The sequence below is a fragment of the Bos indicus x Bos taurus genome, chromosome 3 (genome assembly GCF_003369695.1).
Source record: "Bos indicus x Bos taurus breed Angus x Brahman F1 hybrid chromosome 3, Bos_hybrid_MaternalHap_v2.0, whole genome shotgun sequence".
NCBI lineage: Eukaryota > Metazoa > Chordata > Mammalia > Artiodactyla > Bovidae > Bos > Bos indicus x Bos taurus.
In genome coordinates this window covers 12,114,507-12,128,889 of record NC_040078.1, presented here as the reverse complement: position 1 = coordinate 12,128,889, position 14,383 = coordinate 12,114,507, and the positions used below count along the sequence as shown (strand labels likewise).

The window sequence follows — 14,383 nt, the reverse complement described above, 5'->3', positions numbered from 1 at the left end:
TTTCTATGTCATGCCCCCAGTCTTTCTCAACAGCCTAGAAGTTTCTGGAGGGCAGAGACAGGAATGCCCAGAAGGAGAAACTGTTTAATTTTTAAAGAGATATGACCTTGGTTCTAATTTCTTTATCTGCTTAAATTCCCGCCACTTCCAACTGCTTGCTGGTCTTTTATGTCTCCATGACTTGGCTCACGCTGTTCCTTTTGTCTGGAATGCCCTTCCCCCAGCACTCTGGCTGTTGAAATCCATCCTGTCCTCAAGACTCAAGGCAGTTCTAATCAATAAATGAGTGTTTACTGGATACCTACTGTGCGCCAAGCAAGGTCTACAATGTTTAACCAGTACGATGTAGAAAGGACTGACGACAAATAAAGGGCAACAAGACAGGGGTCTCAGCCCAAGGGCAGACCGGGGTGGAAGTCAGACTTGGGAAAAATTCATCGATGTAACGCTCTTTCCTTGACATCACTCCATCGGGACCCTCATCGTGCCATCTTGCCCAGATATTCGAGTAGAAGCTAGGTGGTGGCAGGAACAGGTCTGTCGTCTTGTTCACTTTGCATCCCGGAGCCCAGGGCCGGTTGGTAGTAGACACTCCTAAAATGCTTGTTACATGAATGAATGAATGTCGAATTGAGTTGACGTCCTCTGGGTGCGGGTGCTTTATCCATTCATTCAGATCATCGTATGATAAACATTTATTGAGCACCTATTGTGTGCAAAGCACATTCTGGGACAAACACAACCAACATCATATCTGTCACCTCAAGGAGTTTGCAGTCTCTTCATGTGAATAAGGAGCGAGAATAAAATACAATATAGTTAGTTACAGAATAAACTGCAGGTCTCAAACTACACGAAACATTGAAGTTTCATGGTTATTTGCCATGGGACCAAAGTCTTACTTAAGCCTTGACTGCCAGCCTAGATGGTTTTTTGAACTGTTTTTTTTTTCTCCCTGCAGATGGCTCTGTTCAGAATTCCTTCTTTTAAACTTCAGTTCTGCAAATCATTTCAGTCCACCTTGATCGAACTGTTACAAATTGATTATTTGATAGGTGTGTGTCCAAAGTAAGATATGAGGTGTGTGAATAGAATCATAAAGAGCCAGAATTGAAAGGGATCTTAAATATTATCCAGAGCCCTCTGGAACATTGCTGTCTGGTGGTCATCCACCCTTATCTTGAATACTTCTAGTGACAAGGAGCTCACTGCCAAGTGCTACTAGAAAGTTCTTATGTGAACTAAAAAAATCTGCTCCCCTGGGAGCCACAGTCATTAATGTCCATTCTAGGGGTTTGTAAGGAAGGCTCAGCGATGGAGCCTGGGGATTCGCCTTTGTTATGGGCGTGATGCATGTCTGCCAAGGCAGCCTTTCTCAGAGGCACTAGTGCGGAGCCAGAGCCAAGGTCAAGGCCACTCGTCAGAGCCCCATGCCCTCCCAGGTTAGTTGCTCGCCTGGCTCTCAGAGTCAGGTAGTCCATCTGGAAGTGCTGGAGAATCTGCAGAGTCCCCTGTGCTGAAGGGTTCCTGACTCTAGGAGGCGATTAAGGTCTAACACCTGGATCTGACCTGCTGCTATTTCTTTCTTTCTTTCTTATTCTTTAACTTTGAGGTGGGTGGAGTATGAGTTGATGCAAAAATATAACAAAGCTTATTAAACTTAGCAATGGAGAAGTGTCCGCAAGAGGTCCTGTCTGGTCTCTGTGCTGTGCTTAGTCACTCAGTCATGTCCGACTCTTGGCGACCCCCGGTAGCCCGCCAGGCTCCTCTGTCCATAGGGATTCTCCAGGCAAGAATGCTGGAGTGGGTTGCCATGCCTTCCTCCAGGGGATCTTCCCTACCCAGGGATCAAACCCAGGTCTCCCACATTGCAGGCAGATTCTTTACCATCCAAGCCACAAGGGAACCCATGAATACTGGAGTGGGTAGCCTATCCCTTCTCCAGGAGATCTTCCCAACCCAGGAATTGAACCGGGGCTCAGAAGACCCATATTTCCTTCTGGATCTTTTGGTTTCTGGTTAAAGAGGAGAGTGCCCTCCTTTCTGCTGCCCCAGCCCTCATGTTTCTGGATTTCTCAGAGTTAAGGCTATTTATTCTGGCAACTTGTTGGCTCAGATGGTAAAGAATCTGCCTGCAATGCAGGAGACCTGGGTTTGATCCCTGGGTCAGGAAGATCCCCTAAAGAATGGCATGGCAGCTCATTCTAGTATTCTCGTCTGAAGAATCCCATGGACAGAGGAACCTGGGACACTACAGTCCATGGTGGTCACAGTCCATGGTGGTCCCAAAGAGTCGGACACAACTGAGTGACTAGCACTTTCACTGAAAAGTGCCAGAAGACGTCTATGGAGACGGTCTGGGGACCAGCCTGCATTTCTTCCTGGGCTTCGAGCCTGCCAGGGGGCTTCAGGGGTACAGTGCTCGCTACTTTCAGATTGTATTCTGAAGCCGTATTCATAACATGGTAACTAAGAATGTTAAAGCAAGCGAGGGAGCTTTCAGAGTGGAACTTGTAGGGGCCCCTGTGCCTCCCTGCCTGAAGGGGGAGCCAGAGGGAAGTGGTTCAGGGTGGGAAGAGGGAATGGGGTCAGACCCGAGGATGGACTTCTTGTTTCCTCGGGGTTGGTAGGTGGCTGACAGGTGACACGCTGGCTTCCCTCCTGGTGGGCACACTGCTGCCCAGGACAAGAATGCACTAGCCCTCTGTGGGCTCCTATGGGAGGGGGAGCAATGACTCGGGCCCCCTTTCATTTGTGGGTAGACACCAGGGCCTTCCATGGGCTGCCTTAGGAATTACCGCAGATCCAGCCCACCTCATCCTCTCCTCCTCCCCCACCTTGGCTAATCCTTTCCAAAATCCCTTCCATTTCTCAAGGATTTCACTCCTTTACTTTGACCTAAATGCTCAAGACCTTCAGTTGAGGCCAGAGGGTGGTAATCCGCCCCAGATCTCCCCGCCCATCTGCCTGCACAGCCCCCAAGGGCCTCTGCTGGCCCCACCCCTTCTCCTCCTCGGTTCCCTATCCCAGATGGTCCTGTTCCCTCTCCCAGATGGTCCGTTACACCTTTCCTGACTCTCACTCCCCATTTACAAATGACGTCTTCCCAGCTTCTCCCTTGCTGCTTCCCCAACTTCTTTTAGGGAAGGCAGGGTGCCCAGGTAAAGACTCCTGACCACCCCCCCCATCTTGCCCCCATCATCATCGCAGGATGAGGAGATCTGGGGCTGCACCCTGACCCTGGGGGAGAGAAGCCTTCTGTAACTTGGAGGCTGCCACCAGAATTGTGGGGGGGGCATGCTTCCCCCAAATACCTTTTCCCTTTTACCGACCCCAGGGTTCTTCAAAATAAAGGTTCTGAACTGGTGATTAAGGTCCTTTCCAGCACCAGCCTTTAGATTCTCTCTCTAAGTTAACATTCTCTTTCTCTGTTCTGTCTCTTTGTCTTGTCCTCTGTCCCTTCTCTGACTTTGCGACTGTCCTCCTCGGCTGTCTCTTCTGCTTCCCTCTCTCTCCCTGCCTTTTGCTGTCTTTCTCCGTCTTACCCTCTGTCTTCTCTCTGAGCGAAGTCCTTGCCGGCCACCTGCCTCCTCTCTCCTGCACTGCCCTTCCCTCGCCCACTGAAGCCAGGTTGAAATTCAATTTTTTCAGTAGACCATCCACCACCCCTGCCACCCTCCCCACTTTCTCCTCCCGCCTGTCATACCTGCTCCAGCCAACCCCACTTGGGCTTGCAACGCTGTTGTCCTTCCCATAGAACATTCTCAGGGTCCCCTGCCAGGGTGCATTTGCATAAAGTTGTCAAATCAGGTCTGGCCCAGGTGCCTCAGGCTGGCAGGGCAGAGGGGGCTAGACAGCCAAATACAGCAGGGTGGGGGGAGTGTTCCCAGCTGCACCTGCCCATCTTTTTTAATTCAGGAGCTCGGACATCCTTGTGAGTTGGTCTGGGCTGGCAGGTCACTTTGGAGACCCAGGATTGCCTGCCCTCTTATCCTCTCTTTTTTTTTCCACCATGAACCTACTGGAAGGGAACCAAAGACTGGCCTTTCTCAGCTACTGTCTTAATGTCATAAACTTGCAGCCTTCCTTCCACATGCCTGCTGGAAGGAAAGGCCAGGATGGCCCTGGGTGTGCCAACTCTCTCACAGTCTGGAGCACTGGGCTGAGTCCTTAGAAATGTCAGCAAGGTCCACCTGAGGCCCCGGAAGAGCAGCAGATGCAGTAGAATCTTAGAACCTCAGAGCCAGAGAGGTCCTTCAGAGCCTAGCACTTTACCCCCTGCTCGTTACAAAGAGCTGAGACCCAGAGAAGTGAAGTGACCCCTCCTCCCCACCCCGCAAAGTCCTGCTGCTGGGTGGGTTGGAATCAAGACCGGAAAGCCCCTGCCTCCTGACTTCTGGCCCATTGCACTCTGTCCCTCCCGGCAGGCAGTGATGGGCCAGTTCCCCTGGCCTCTTTCAAGGTTCTGTTCTGGCCTCTTGCAGTGACTAACACGCTGGCCCAGACCCTAAACTCCTGTGTCCTGTCACCATGAATACCAGCCCTGCGGCCAGTCGCTCTGGTCTGTTCAATGCAAGGAAACCAGGCCAGATTGTGGCCACTTATAAAAGCCCATCTGGTCCCTGGAAAGATTCCCCTTCAGCTGTCCCTACCAAACCCCAGCCTTGGAGATAGACATCAGGGTGGCTTGGCCAAGCTGGTTGAAGGGAGGGACAGGAAACTGGTTCTTCTGCCTCTGGCTTTGACCTTGTGGGGTGAGAAAGGACCAAACACGGGAAGAGGGTGAAGTTGGAGTTGAGGCGTCTGTTCCTCAGGCCCGTGCTGCCCACTGGGTCTTTTCCACTTCAAACTGTGATGTGCAGGCAAAGTACTTTGGTATGGTAAATGCTGGTGGGTAGCAGGGTCGGGGAAATAATAGTCTTTGAATGCTTAGTAACTTGTCATGGGGGCATCCATCTGATATCTATATCACCAGACCTCTACTCACAGCCAAACCCGAGATTACCTGATGGAAGCAAGTCAGTGCAGCTTTCTGACTCCTGACCCCTGACTCGTCCAAGAAGAGGCCTTATAGTCACTGGGTCACATCACATTTGGACATTTGGATTCTAGGCTGGGCCCTGTATAAAGCAGAGTCTACAGAACCACAGCCCTCATGCCAGTCAGCTAGATGGAGTGGTACTTTCCTCCTGGCAGCTTCTCTCCCAAGGGTCCTGAACCTGCTTCTCTCTCTGCCTCCATGTCTCCACTGTGGGGCAGCCAGGATCTCTGTCTTTCCTCCTAGGTTCCATGTCTTTGCCCCACCAGCGCTTGCTCTTGCTTTCATTTTCTCTCTCTGCAACCCCCCTTCCTCCCTTCTCCCCCCTGCCTTTTCACCTCTATCAAAAGTGCAAATCTCTCTTTCTTCTCTCCTCTCCCTTTTGCTGGCCTAGCCCAGAGAATCTCAATCCTCTTTTCTCCATGAGAGAATCCAACCCAGGGGAGGGGCCCTCTCTGGCTGTTGTATTTTTCATAGAGAGGGAGAGGGGATGGCTGGGGAGGGGGAGAGAGCCTGAGGGAGGGTGGGAGAGCAAAGATGTGAGGGCAGAGAGAGAGAGAGGGAGGGTGGCAGGAGGAAGAGTAGAGTGTGCAGAGATTTAGTTCCATCTGAAAGCTGTCGGTGCGAATCAAAGGCTTCCCTTTGAACCAGCAGCGATCTGGAGTGGTGAGCATGGGGACTGCTCCGGCCCAGGGGGTTCATTACTGCTCGTTTGATAAATCCGGGGAGACAGGGCTTGGCCTCCGCCACCCCCATCTCCTGCAGCCCGGCTTCCTTGGAGGCTCCTGTGCTTGGCCCCACTCCCTCTCTGGTTCCCAGCTGGCCTGGCGGGCAAGGCTCCGGGAACATGACCACCAAGGTCCATGTGCCAAGACACGAGTGCCGAAAGGCGCCTGTGCAGTGTATTTGAATGCAGAGGTGCAAGAGGGGGTGTGTGTTTGTGTGTGTGTGGGCACCAGTGAACATATGTGCTTATATGTACATGTGTGCACAAGAAGTACACAACTGTGTCTGAGGATCTGTCAGCATTTCCAGCCTCTGTATGGTAGATGTAGAGGTCACTTCCTAGTTTTCAGTCAAAAATGGGATTCAGGGACTTCCCTGGTGATCCAGTGGCTAAGACTCCGAGCTCCCAGGGCAGGGGGCCTGGGCTCAACCCCTGGTCAGGGAACTAGATCTCACCAGTGCAGACAGGTAAATATTTTTTTTGAAAAATGGGATTCAAGGACTTCTCCCAGTGGTTCAGACTCCTCGCTCCCAAAGCAGGGGGCACAGAGTTAGATCCTTGGTCAGGCAACCGAGATCTCACAGGCCACATGGGTTGGCCAAAAAGAAAATTTTTTTTTAAGGGATGGAAATCTCACTGTCTTCACCAGGCTTTTGTGGAAGCCTGGTCCCCAGTCCCGGGAACACACCCCTGGGAGCACATGTGTTCACACGCAGAGGTAGGGACAGGTGGCCTCTTCTGTGCTGTGCGGAGGAGGAGGAAGGTGGAGAGCTAGCTGGGCTGGATAGCAGTGTCGCCCCAGGACACTCAGGGTGGGGAAGGAGGGGTGACGTGGTGCTGAGAGACAGGAGAGAGTGTCCTAGAAAGGGGACCCTGCCAAGGGGAGACAGAGAGGCCCCAGTCTGCACAGTGGCCAGAGTCTGAGCTGAGAGGCCCGGGGGATGGTGAGAGACCAGGATGGAGAGATGGCATTCCAGGGGAGCCGGGTGTCCTGGCCCCTCACTGTGCTTGCTGGCCCAGACTCTTCCCAGCTGTGTGCCTGGAAGGAAGCTGCTTATCTCTTTGAATCTTGTGCCCTTGTCAGGGCTAATAATGGTACCTACCGTATCAAGTTGTCGGGTGCACTGAGTAAACTAGTCTCAGTGCGGTGCCCGGTACAGTGACTGGCACGCCATAAGCAGGGGCTGTACGAGCCCCACGACTCCTACTAGGGTGTTGGTGGCTTAATAGATGGCGTTTTGTGATCGACTGAAACCTCTAGGTGCTGGTAACGGACCTGCCAGGCTTTGGACCCGCTCTCCGTTCATGTAGGAACATTTACCCAAGCCTTCTCTGATGGATGGTGGCTGCATGTGGGGCAAAGCCTGAGCGGTTACAGAGTACAGGCCAGATCTGAGGAGGGGACATTGCCCTTCTGGGAGGTAAACACAGTTAAGATGCAGGTCTGAGTGTAGAGTGGAGATCAGAATAGTACATGAGTGCAGGGGTCGGGGGCACCAGAATTTCTCTGGGGTGGTTGTGGTGGGTGGGAGCGGAGGCGGGGGGGTGGCATGAGTCCCATACATTCAGGAAATGCTTCTTGGATATTGTTACGGCACAGCATGGTACCAAGAGCAGGGTGTGTGTGTGTTAGTCATTCAGTCTTGTCCGACTCTTTGCAATCCCATGGACTGTAGCCCACCAGGCTCCTCTGTCCATGGAATTCTCCAGGTCAAGAGTACTGGAGTAGGTTGCCATTCTCTTCTCCAGGGGATCTTCCTGACCCTGGGCTCAAACCAGGGTCTGCCGCATTGCAGGCAGATTCTTTACCGTCTGAACCACCAGGGAAGCCCCAGGGAGTATACTGCCTAAAAGTCCTGAGTTCATCCCCATCTCTGCCGCTTCCTTATTTCCCTTTACTCTAACATGGAGACCATAACCACCACTGTGCCGGGAACAGTGTCTCTGAGGCATGGGCAGCAGTGCCCAGTACATAGTCAGCGTCTTCTAATCGGGAGTTAGCATTACTAAGGAACATGGCTAGCTCTGAAGGAAAGGAAAATTCAAGCATCTCTGTTCTCCAGCGGCTCCCAGGAGACAGGGAGAGGCAGAAACGCACACACATGAGTAACTTTTAATCCAAAGCAGGCTGTGATAAGTGCTAAGACGAGAAGCTCAAACAATGGGGAGGAAGAATAGGGAGGAAGCATCCCAAGATGAGGGCCAGAGGTGCTTTGAGCTGTGGGGTAGGGTGGTGAGGCCCAGGGTTAACTCAGAAGGAAGGAGGGCTGGGGGGGCATCAGGGAGGAGCCCAGAGGCCTCTGCCCTATGGCACCCCGGTTTGCTCTTCTCATTTCTCCCCAAGGTCCCTCTGTGCTCCCCTTGCCCTCCCCACCCCATTCAGCTCTTCACCTGCCTGCAATCCCTGCCTGAGCCTCCTTGGAATCTCCTGTCCTAGTGACAATACTGGGGCGGGGGCACCTGGTGTCTGAGATGCCCCAGCCTCCTGGCAACATGTCTAAAGGATGGAAACAATCTGGAGATGAGGCCCTGGCGCCCTGTGACCACACTTACCATCACCTCCCTGCCCTGCTGTCCTTGTTTTTCTCTGCGTCCCCATCTGCCTGCCATCCTCAGCCTGCCTTGGCCTGGGTTTCTGTGGCTCGCTGGGTTTTTGTATCACTAGATCTTTGCTGGTGCTTGTCTCTCTGTGTCTCTGCCCTGGGCACGTGTCTTCTTTTTTCCTGGGCTCTTTCCAACCAAGATCTTCTCTTCCTCTTCCCTTCCTGCTTCTCCTCCATCCTCTTTTCTCTCTCCCTCTGCCGGGTGGGTGTCTGTCTTTGCCTCTGCTTCCCAGCGTCACCAGCGCCCCTGCCAGGCTCCCTGTTGGTCTGTGAGTGTGCGAGCTCCCGTGCACCCGTGTGCAGCACACTTCCTCTCTGCCTGCCTTCACAATGGCTGCTTGAGCGCTCACCAACATCTGCCAGTGTCTGAAGACAGGGAAGCAGCAGGCTGAAAGCAGAAGGGAATTCACTTAGACACACACATGGGGCTTTGCACTTGCCCCAGACTGGAGCTGCCAGACAGGAGAGGCTGCTTATTCGAGGGCCCTGCTTTTGCTTCCGAGGCTGGTCTGTTGTCAGCATTCTGTTTGTGCTCAGGCCCTTCTTGATTCCCCTCCCACCTGGCTCCCCATCCCACATAAGACCATTCCCCTGCATTTTTAGTATTTCCTGGAAGTAGCGTGTAGATGTGGCAATGGGGCTGACATTTCACCCCCATGCCATGCAGACTCCGTTCTGTGTCACATATGTCACAGCCGGTGGAAGACCCAGGCCACCAGGACTTCCGAGGCATGTGTGTGTTCTCTGATTTGTGTGTGTGCTTGTGAGGCCGCTGGTACCAGTTCCTGGTGCCTTCTTGACACCCAGTACCTCCTTTTCAGTTGTAAAGCGACCTCTGCCCTTCCTATTGTGCCTGTTGCTGCCTATATCTCTCTGCTCACTTTCTAGGCCTTTTTTCTCAGCAGTCCCCATATCCCCTCTTCACTCACCCCCATCATTGCACCAGAACCTTCCAGAGTTCTGTTCCCCTTCCTATCCCAGCTCTGCCCCACATTCCCTGCTTCAGGGAGCCCCCCAGGCCTGCCCCCGGCATTCTTACTCCTCTGCCTGCAGGGAGAACCCTGTCCTGCCCTCCCACTCTCCTGCCCTGCCTGCCTTTGCCGCAGTCCATGAGCCTGACCAGGAGAACGGGGTATCTGCCTCTTTCCCTGATGGGGTTGCACGGGCAGGACTGTTTATTCAGGCATTTGCTCATTCTCACTCCATCAATCAACAGACTTATTCACAACTCCTTTGTGTGCCTGGCAGTCAGGCCCTGTGCTGGGTGATGGGGCAGACGCTCTGAGTGACACAGTCCAGACGCAAGGAGTTCTCCCTGGGCAGGACAGGGGTGGGTAGTGCAGCAAGGTCTCGCCCACTAGCAGAGGTGGGAAGTGGGTACAGAGGGCTCTGACAAGCAGGGAGGACTTCACAGGGGAGGTGATTGTTTGAATTCCAAGGGAAGGGGAGGGAGCAGTGTTCTGCTCAGGAAAGGCCTGTATAAGGACCTGGAGACAAGGACAGAAGCCTAGGGTGTGCAAAGAAGAGTGAGTAGGCCTTGGCCGTGGCACAGCAGGCTTAGGGCTTTCTCCTAATCGCGATCCAGGTCAGGACAACCCACGGGCATCTGGACTGTGCTCAGATACTGTCTTGGCTGCAGAGGCTGTTTGGGGGTCAGCAAACACTGCCTGTCACTTTTGCAGGCTCAGGATCCACAGGACCTTTCCATTGAGTTAAACTCCTGAGACCCTTTGTTTCTACTCCTCTCTGGACTCTCGTGGGAGTCAGTGCTTCCATCCCCCTGTCTCCAGACTAAATTGCTTCAACCAAGCCTATGCCAAGAGGGAACTGTATTTCACAAACCCCAGAATGACAGATGTCGTCTTTGTCATGTCACTGCTCAGGTTTCCATCCGTCCCTCTGATTATCTAACTGCCCAGGATAAATAAGCTCATAGCTACCATTCAGAGAGCACACTCCAGGGAAGGTACCAGGCAAATCATCCACCTCTTCCCATTTAACTCTCCAGCAGTCCAAGGTAGATGTCATTGTCCCCCAGTTCACCAGTAAAGAGTATGAGGCTCAGAATAACTTGGCCACAGTCACACTGGTAGGAAGTGCGTGGCAGAGGCACTATGCAAACCAAAGTGTTTCCTAAACCTCTACTCTTCAAAGGGACTTTGCAGTCCTTGGCCCAGACTTGTCACTGTATAGGTGAGCACACGGAGGAGACCGAGAAGGGGCAGTGACAAGGCCAAGGTCACACCACTCCCTCTGGCGAGACGCCCACCCATCTCTGACTCGAACTCCCAGGGCCTCCCGCCTCCATCCTGCTGCCTCCTTGACCTGCCAGTGGACAAGGAACCAGCTTCTCACTGTCCTCAGGAGACTTCAACAGGAGACCAGGGTGTCCAGGCCCCATGCAGGAAAGCTGTGAATATAAATTCCATCTCTGAGCCAGGGTGCACAGGCCACTCTACCCGGGAGCCCTTGACTTGGGCTCCGGGGGCCGTGGGAAGGAGAAACGTGCGTGTGGAGAATTTGCAGCCTGTAGCTGCACTAGAGAAATGTGCAATGATATGAATAAATTTGAATAATAATGAGGGCAATGACTGAATTAATAATACCGGCTGCTCACCTGACCCACCTCTCCCCCAGGATATCAGCACCTGCCACCCTAATCCCAGGAAATATGGGTGAGCCTTTTCCTTTCCCCTTAGAAGACATAGATGGGCTGTCAGATCAGGAGAGTTGGGGAGCTGCTGTTTTAACTTCCTGACACCCTGAAGACCCAAAAAACTGGATTTACACACTTAACCAAGAGAGGCTGCCTGGTCGTAGTAAATCATATGCTGGCCATCAGTCCACTCCTAGCTCTGCCCCTTTCTCACTTGGTCTCCTTGATATGCAACGACCAATGTGGATGCCAAATGTCCAGGGAGATTCAGAGAGAAGAGACAGTGTGGGCCTTGGCCTTGCAGAGAGGTTCCCATTCTAATGGAACAGGTGAGGGGGGCAAAGACTGCCACCCACAGCCGCCCTCTACCCACAAACAAAAGCATGGAAGTAGCCTCTGATAGCTTGGGAGAGGAAATTCCATGGATAGAGCTGTGACAGCAGGGCTGAAAGGTGGGACAAGCTGTGTTTGCCTAGGGAACTAAAAGATCAATCTAGGAGGACTTCCTGGAAGAAGCAGGAAGGTGAGGCAGTTTCGGGAAGGTGAGAAATGGAGCTGGAGGAGGAAAAAGAAGAAGGGAGGGATGAGAAGAGTCCTGTTCCTGGTGAATAAGAGGGAGGTCTTGGAATGGGCAGGGGACCATTCATTTGCATACTCGTAGGAGTGATGGAGGATCAGAGAGATTTTGGAAAGCTGGGTTAGGAAAGAGTTGGATCTGAGGACTGTGGTCTCTAAAAACTTGGAAGCTGGGGAGAGAAAGAGAGGGAGGAGTCCCCAGAGTTCCGGGAGAAAACTGATTTGGGTTACCGAGTGTGACAGATTGGGGACGTGCGTGGGAAGCCCCAGACCTCTCCCTGTGCTGTCCCACAGCCCTTCCATCTCCTGGGGCCCAGCGCGGGAAGCTGACAGTCACAGTGCAGTGCCCAGGACTGCCCACCGCCAGGCCGACCAGCGGTGGCTGGAGTTGGGGGGCGGGCAAGGGGGAGAAGAAACCTGAAATCCAATTCCCTGCTCCATTTAGGCTCTGCAATTAAAGGCAATTACTCTGCAGTTCTCTAATCAAATGCTCCCGGCCGAGCTGCCAGCCGGGCAGCCATGTGTAGCTCCGGCAGCCAGAGGGAGAGTGGAACGAAGTCACGTGGCCCTGTCAGCTCCCACGGGGCGGGAGGCTGGGCGTGTGCTGGTGTGTCCATCGTGTGCATGCACTCATGCCTCCAGAGCTCGGGGGCAAGGGGTGAACACGGGACCGGACAAGCGTACAGGAAGTGGGTTCAGAGCTACTTTGTTTGGGATCTGCCACCAGCCACCCAGGAAGCTTATTTATACACATACAGGTGGATGTGACTGTCCCACAGAATATGTCGTTATGTCCTTGCTGGGTGCATCCCAGGGGGGATTGCAGTTGGTGCAGTTGCACTCGTGTGTCACCTTACTTTGGCTCGTGTACACAGGTCCAAGCGGGGATATGGGAGGATAGTCACCTCTCAGGGGTTTCGGGCAACCGTGCTATCAGCAGCAGCCTGTGTTCTGGATTCATCACCCAGTGATGTGGGTGTGGGGACGGGTGAGCCCTGGTCACGGTAGCTGAGGAGGAGCCCAGGACCTGAAGTGCTTAGGCTCAGGTTTGCATCCTGCTCTGTCCTTAACTCGCTGGGTGCCCTTGGGAAAGTGACTCTCTCTCCTCAGTGTCCTCGTCTGAACGAGGAGAGGCTTGGACTAGCTTGGTCTCTGAGGCCTTTACATAACACTGCACCACTTTCTATGCTTACTGAGCGCCTCAGCTTCTGAAACCCAGTCCCATGGGCCATGGAAGGAAGGAAGAATCAAGGGCCAGCACATGGCTTCTTGGAGGGAAGGGTTTGGGGCTGACGTGGGGTGGGGACCAGAGGGTCCAGCTTCCTGGCCTGCGTCTCTCTCTCGGGCCACCGCGGGGTGGGAGCGGAAGCCTGGGAGGCACGGCCTCTTGTGCAGCCCTCTCCTCACTCATCTCCTGACCCCGTGCCAACTTTGGCTTTGACAGGGACCCAGACCCGCTTCAGCCAGGAGCCAGCCGACCAGACCGTGGTGGCCGGACAGCGGGCCGTGCTCCCCTGCGTGCTGCTCAACTACTCGGGGATCGTGCAGTGGACCAAGGATGGGCTGGCACTGGGCATGGGGCAGGGCCTCAAAGGTGAGTGGGGCAGCCCAGCACCTAGCCTACCCATCTTGGCCTCCATCCTCCCACCAACAAAGAGTACTGGACTCAACATCCTTTCGTTCCCCACCACATTCCTTCTCTGGGCTGTAGCCTCCCCTCTCCCACTTCTGTGTGAGTCGGTCTCTGTGCCTGTCCCAAGCTCTCTCTCTGCTGATGTCCAAGCTCCACAGCTCTGCCTGTCCTCCTGGGTTGCAGACTGGCTCACAAAGGGCCAACGGGAAGCCCAAGGAATCAAGGGAAACCAATAGACCTTTACGTAGGACAGCTTTAGACAGACAGACACCATGAGAGGAGCCGCAGGCAGCCAGGCCAAGCAGGAGGGGCTGGGAGGCTCCAGAGCCCCCTGCAAGAGCCAAGGGAGCACATAGCAGCTTCTAGGTCCTGCAAGTGTTTCCTGCCAGCTTGGCTTTGCTCCAGCCTCTCTCTTGCCCCCTGCCCAGGCAGTGTCTGTTCTGTGGCCACAAATTCATTGTAATTTCAGCCTAAGCGCTTATTTATTCATTTAACAAGCACTATGGAGCCACTTCGGAAACAAACGTAATGTGCCAAGGTGGGGACAGGGGGAAGCCTCCTTTATTCCAAAGCAAGTAAAGATACTTCTGGAAAGGCCGCCTGGCAGAGTGGATGGGGGAGTCAGAACCCGCCTCTGCTGCCTTCCAGCTAGGTGACCTCAGGAAAGCCACTTCACCTCTCTGGGCCTTAGTTTACCACTGTGTAAAATAGGCATAGTAGTTGCAGTCTGCCAGCTTTATAAAAGTGTTTGTGAGTTTGGAACCAAATGAGAAAATATGTGAAAACACACTGCTCGCTGTCAAGCAGTGTAACGGTAAAAGCATGGGAGGGATTATGCATTTTTATTCTTATTGTTATCCAGGGCTTGAGACTATTTGCTGCGGGTTCCGTGCATTAGAGCAGGTAGGAGAAATTTGTCTGTATGGAGCAATCTCTATGAAGGAAGGAGAGGGGCTGGCGGATCTATTGATGATGGAAAGAGAAAGAAACTGGGAGAGAGAGAGAGATCAATAGATATGGAGTGAGAAGAATCGATAACCTCTGAACAGAGGGAGGCAGTGGGAGGGAGTTGAGGGCAGGGACCGCGAGAGCTGACAGAATGTGAGGGGTGGACGAGAGCCTGGAGGCAGGAGGGAGAAGAAGGCTGGAC

The 14,383-nt window shown here is 53.5% G+C and overlaps 1 protein-coding gene across 3 annotated transcripts in view; it reads left to right on the top strand.

Annotated features, from left to right (window-relative positions):
• KIRREL1 (kirre like nephrin family adhesion molecule 1) overlaps positions 1-14,383 on the top strand; it is a 104,979-nt gene that overhangs the window by 69,164 nt on the left and 21,432 nt on the right. For all 3 annotated transcript variants that reach the window (XM_027529254.1, XM_027529263.1, XM_027529244.1), the window contains exon 2: positions 13,045-13,194. In XM_027529254.1, the coding sequence (XP_027385055.1) occupies positions 13,045-13,194 (150 nt within the window). The remainder of the gene's footprint in view (positions 1-13,044; positions 13,195-14,383) is intronic.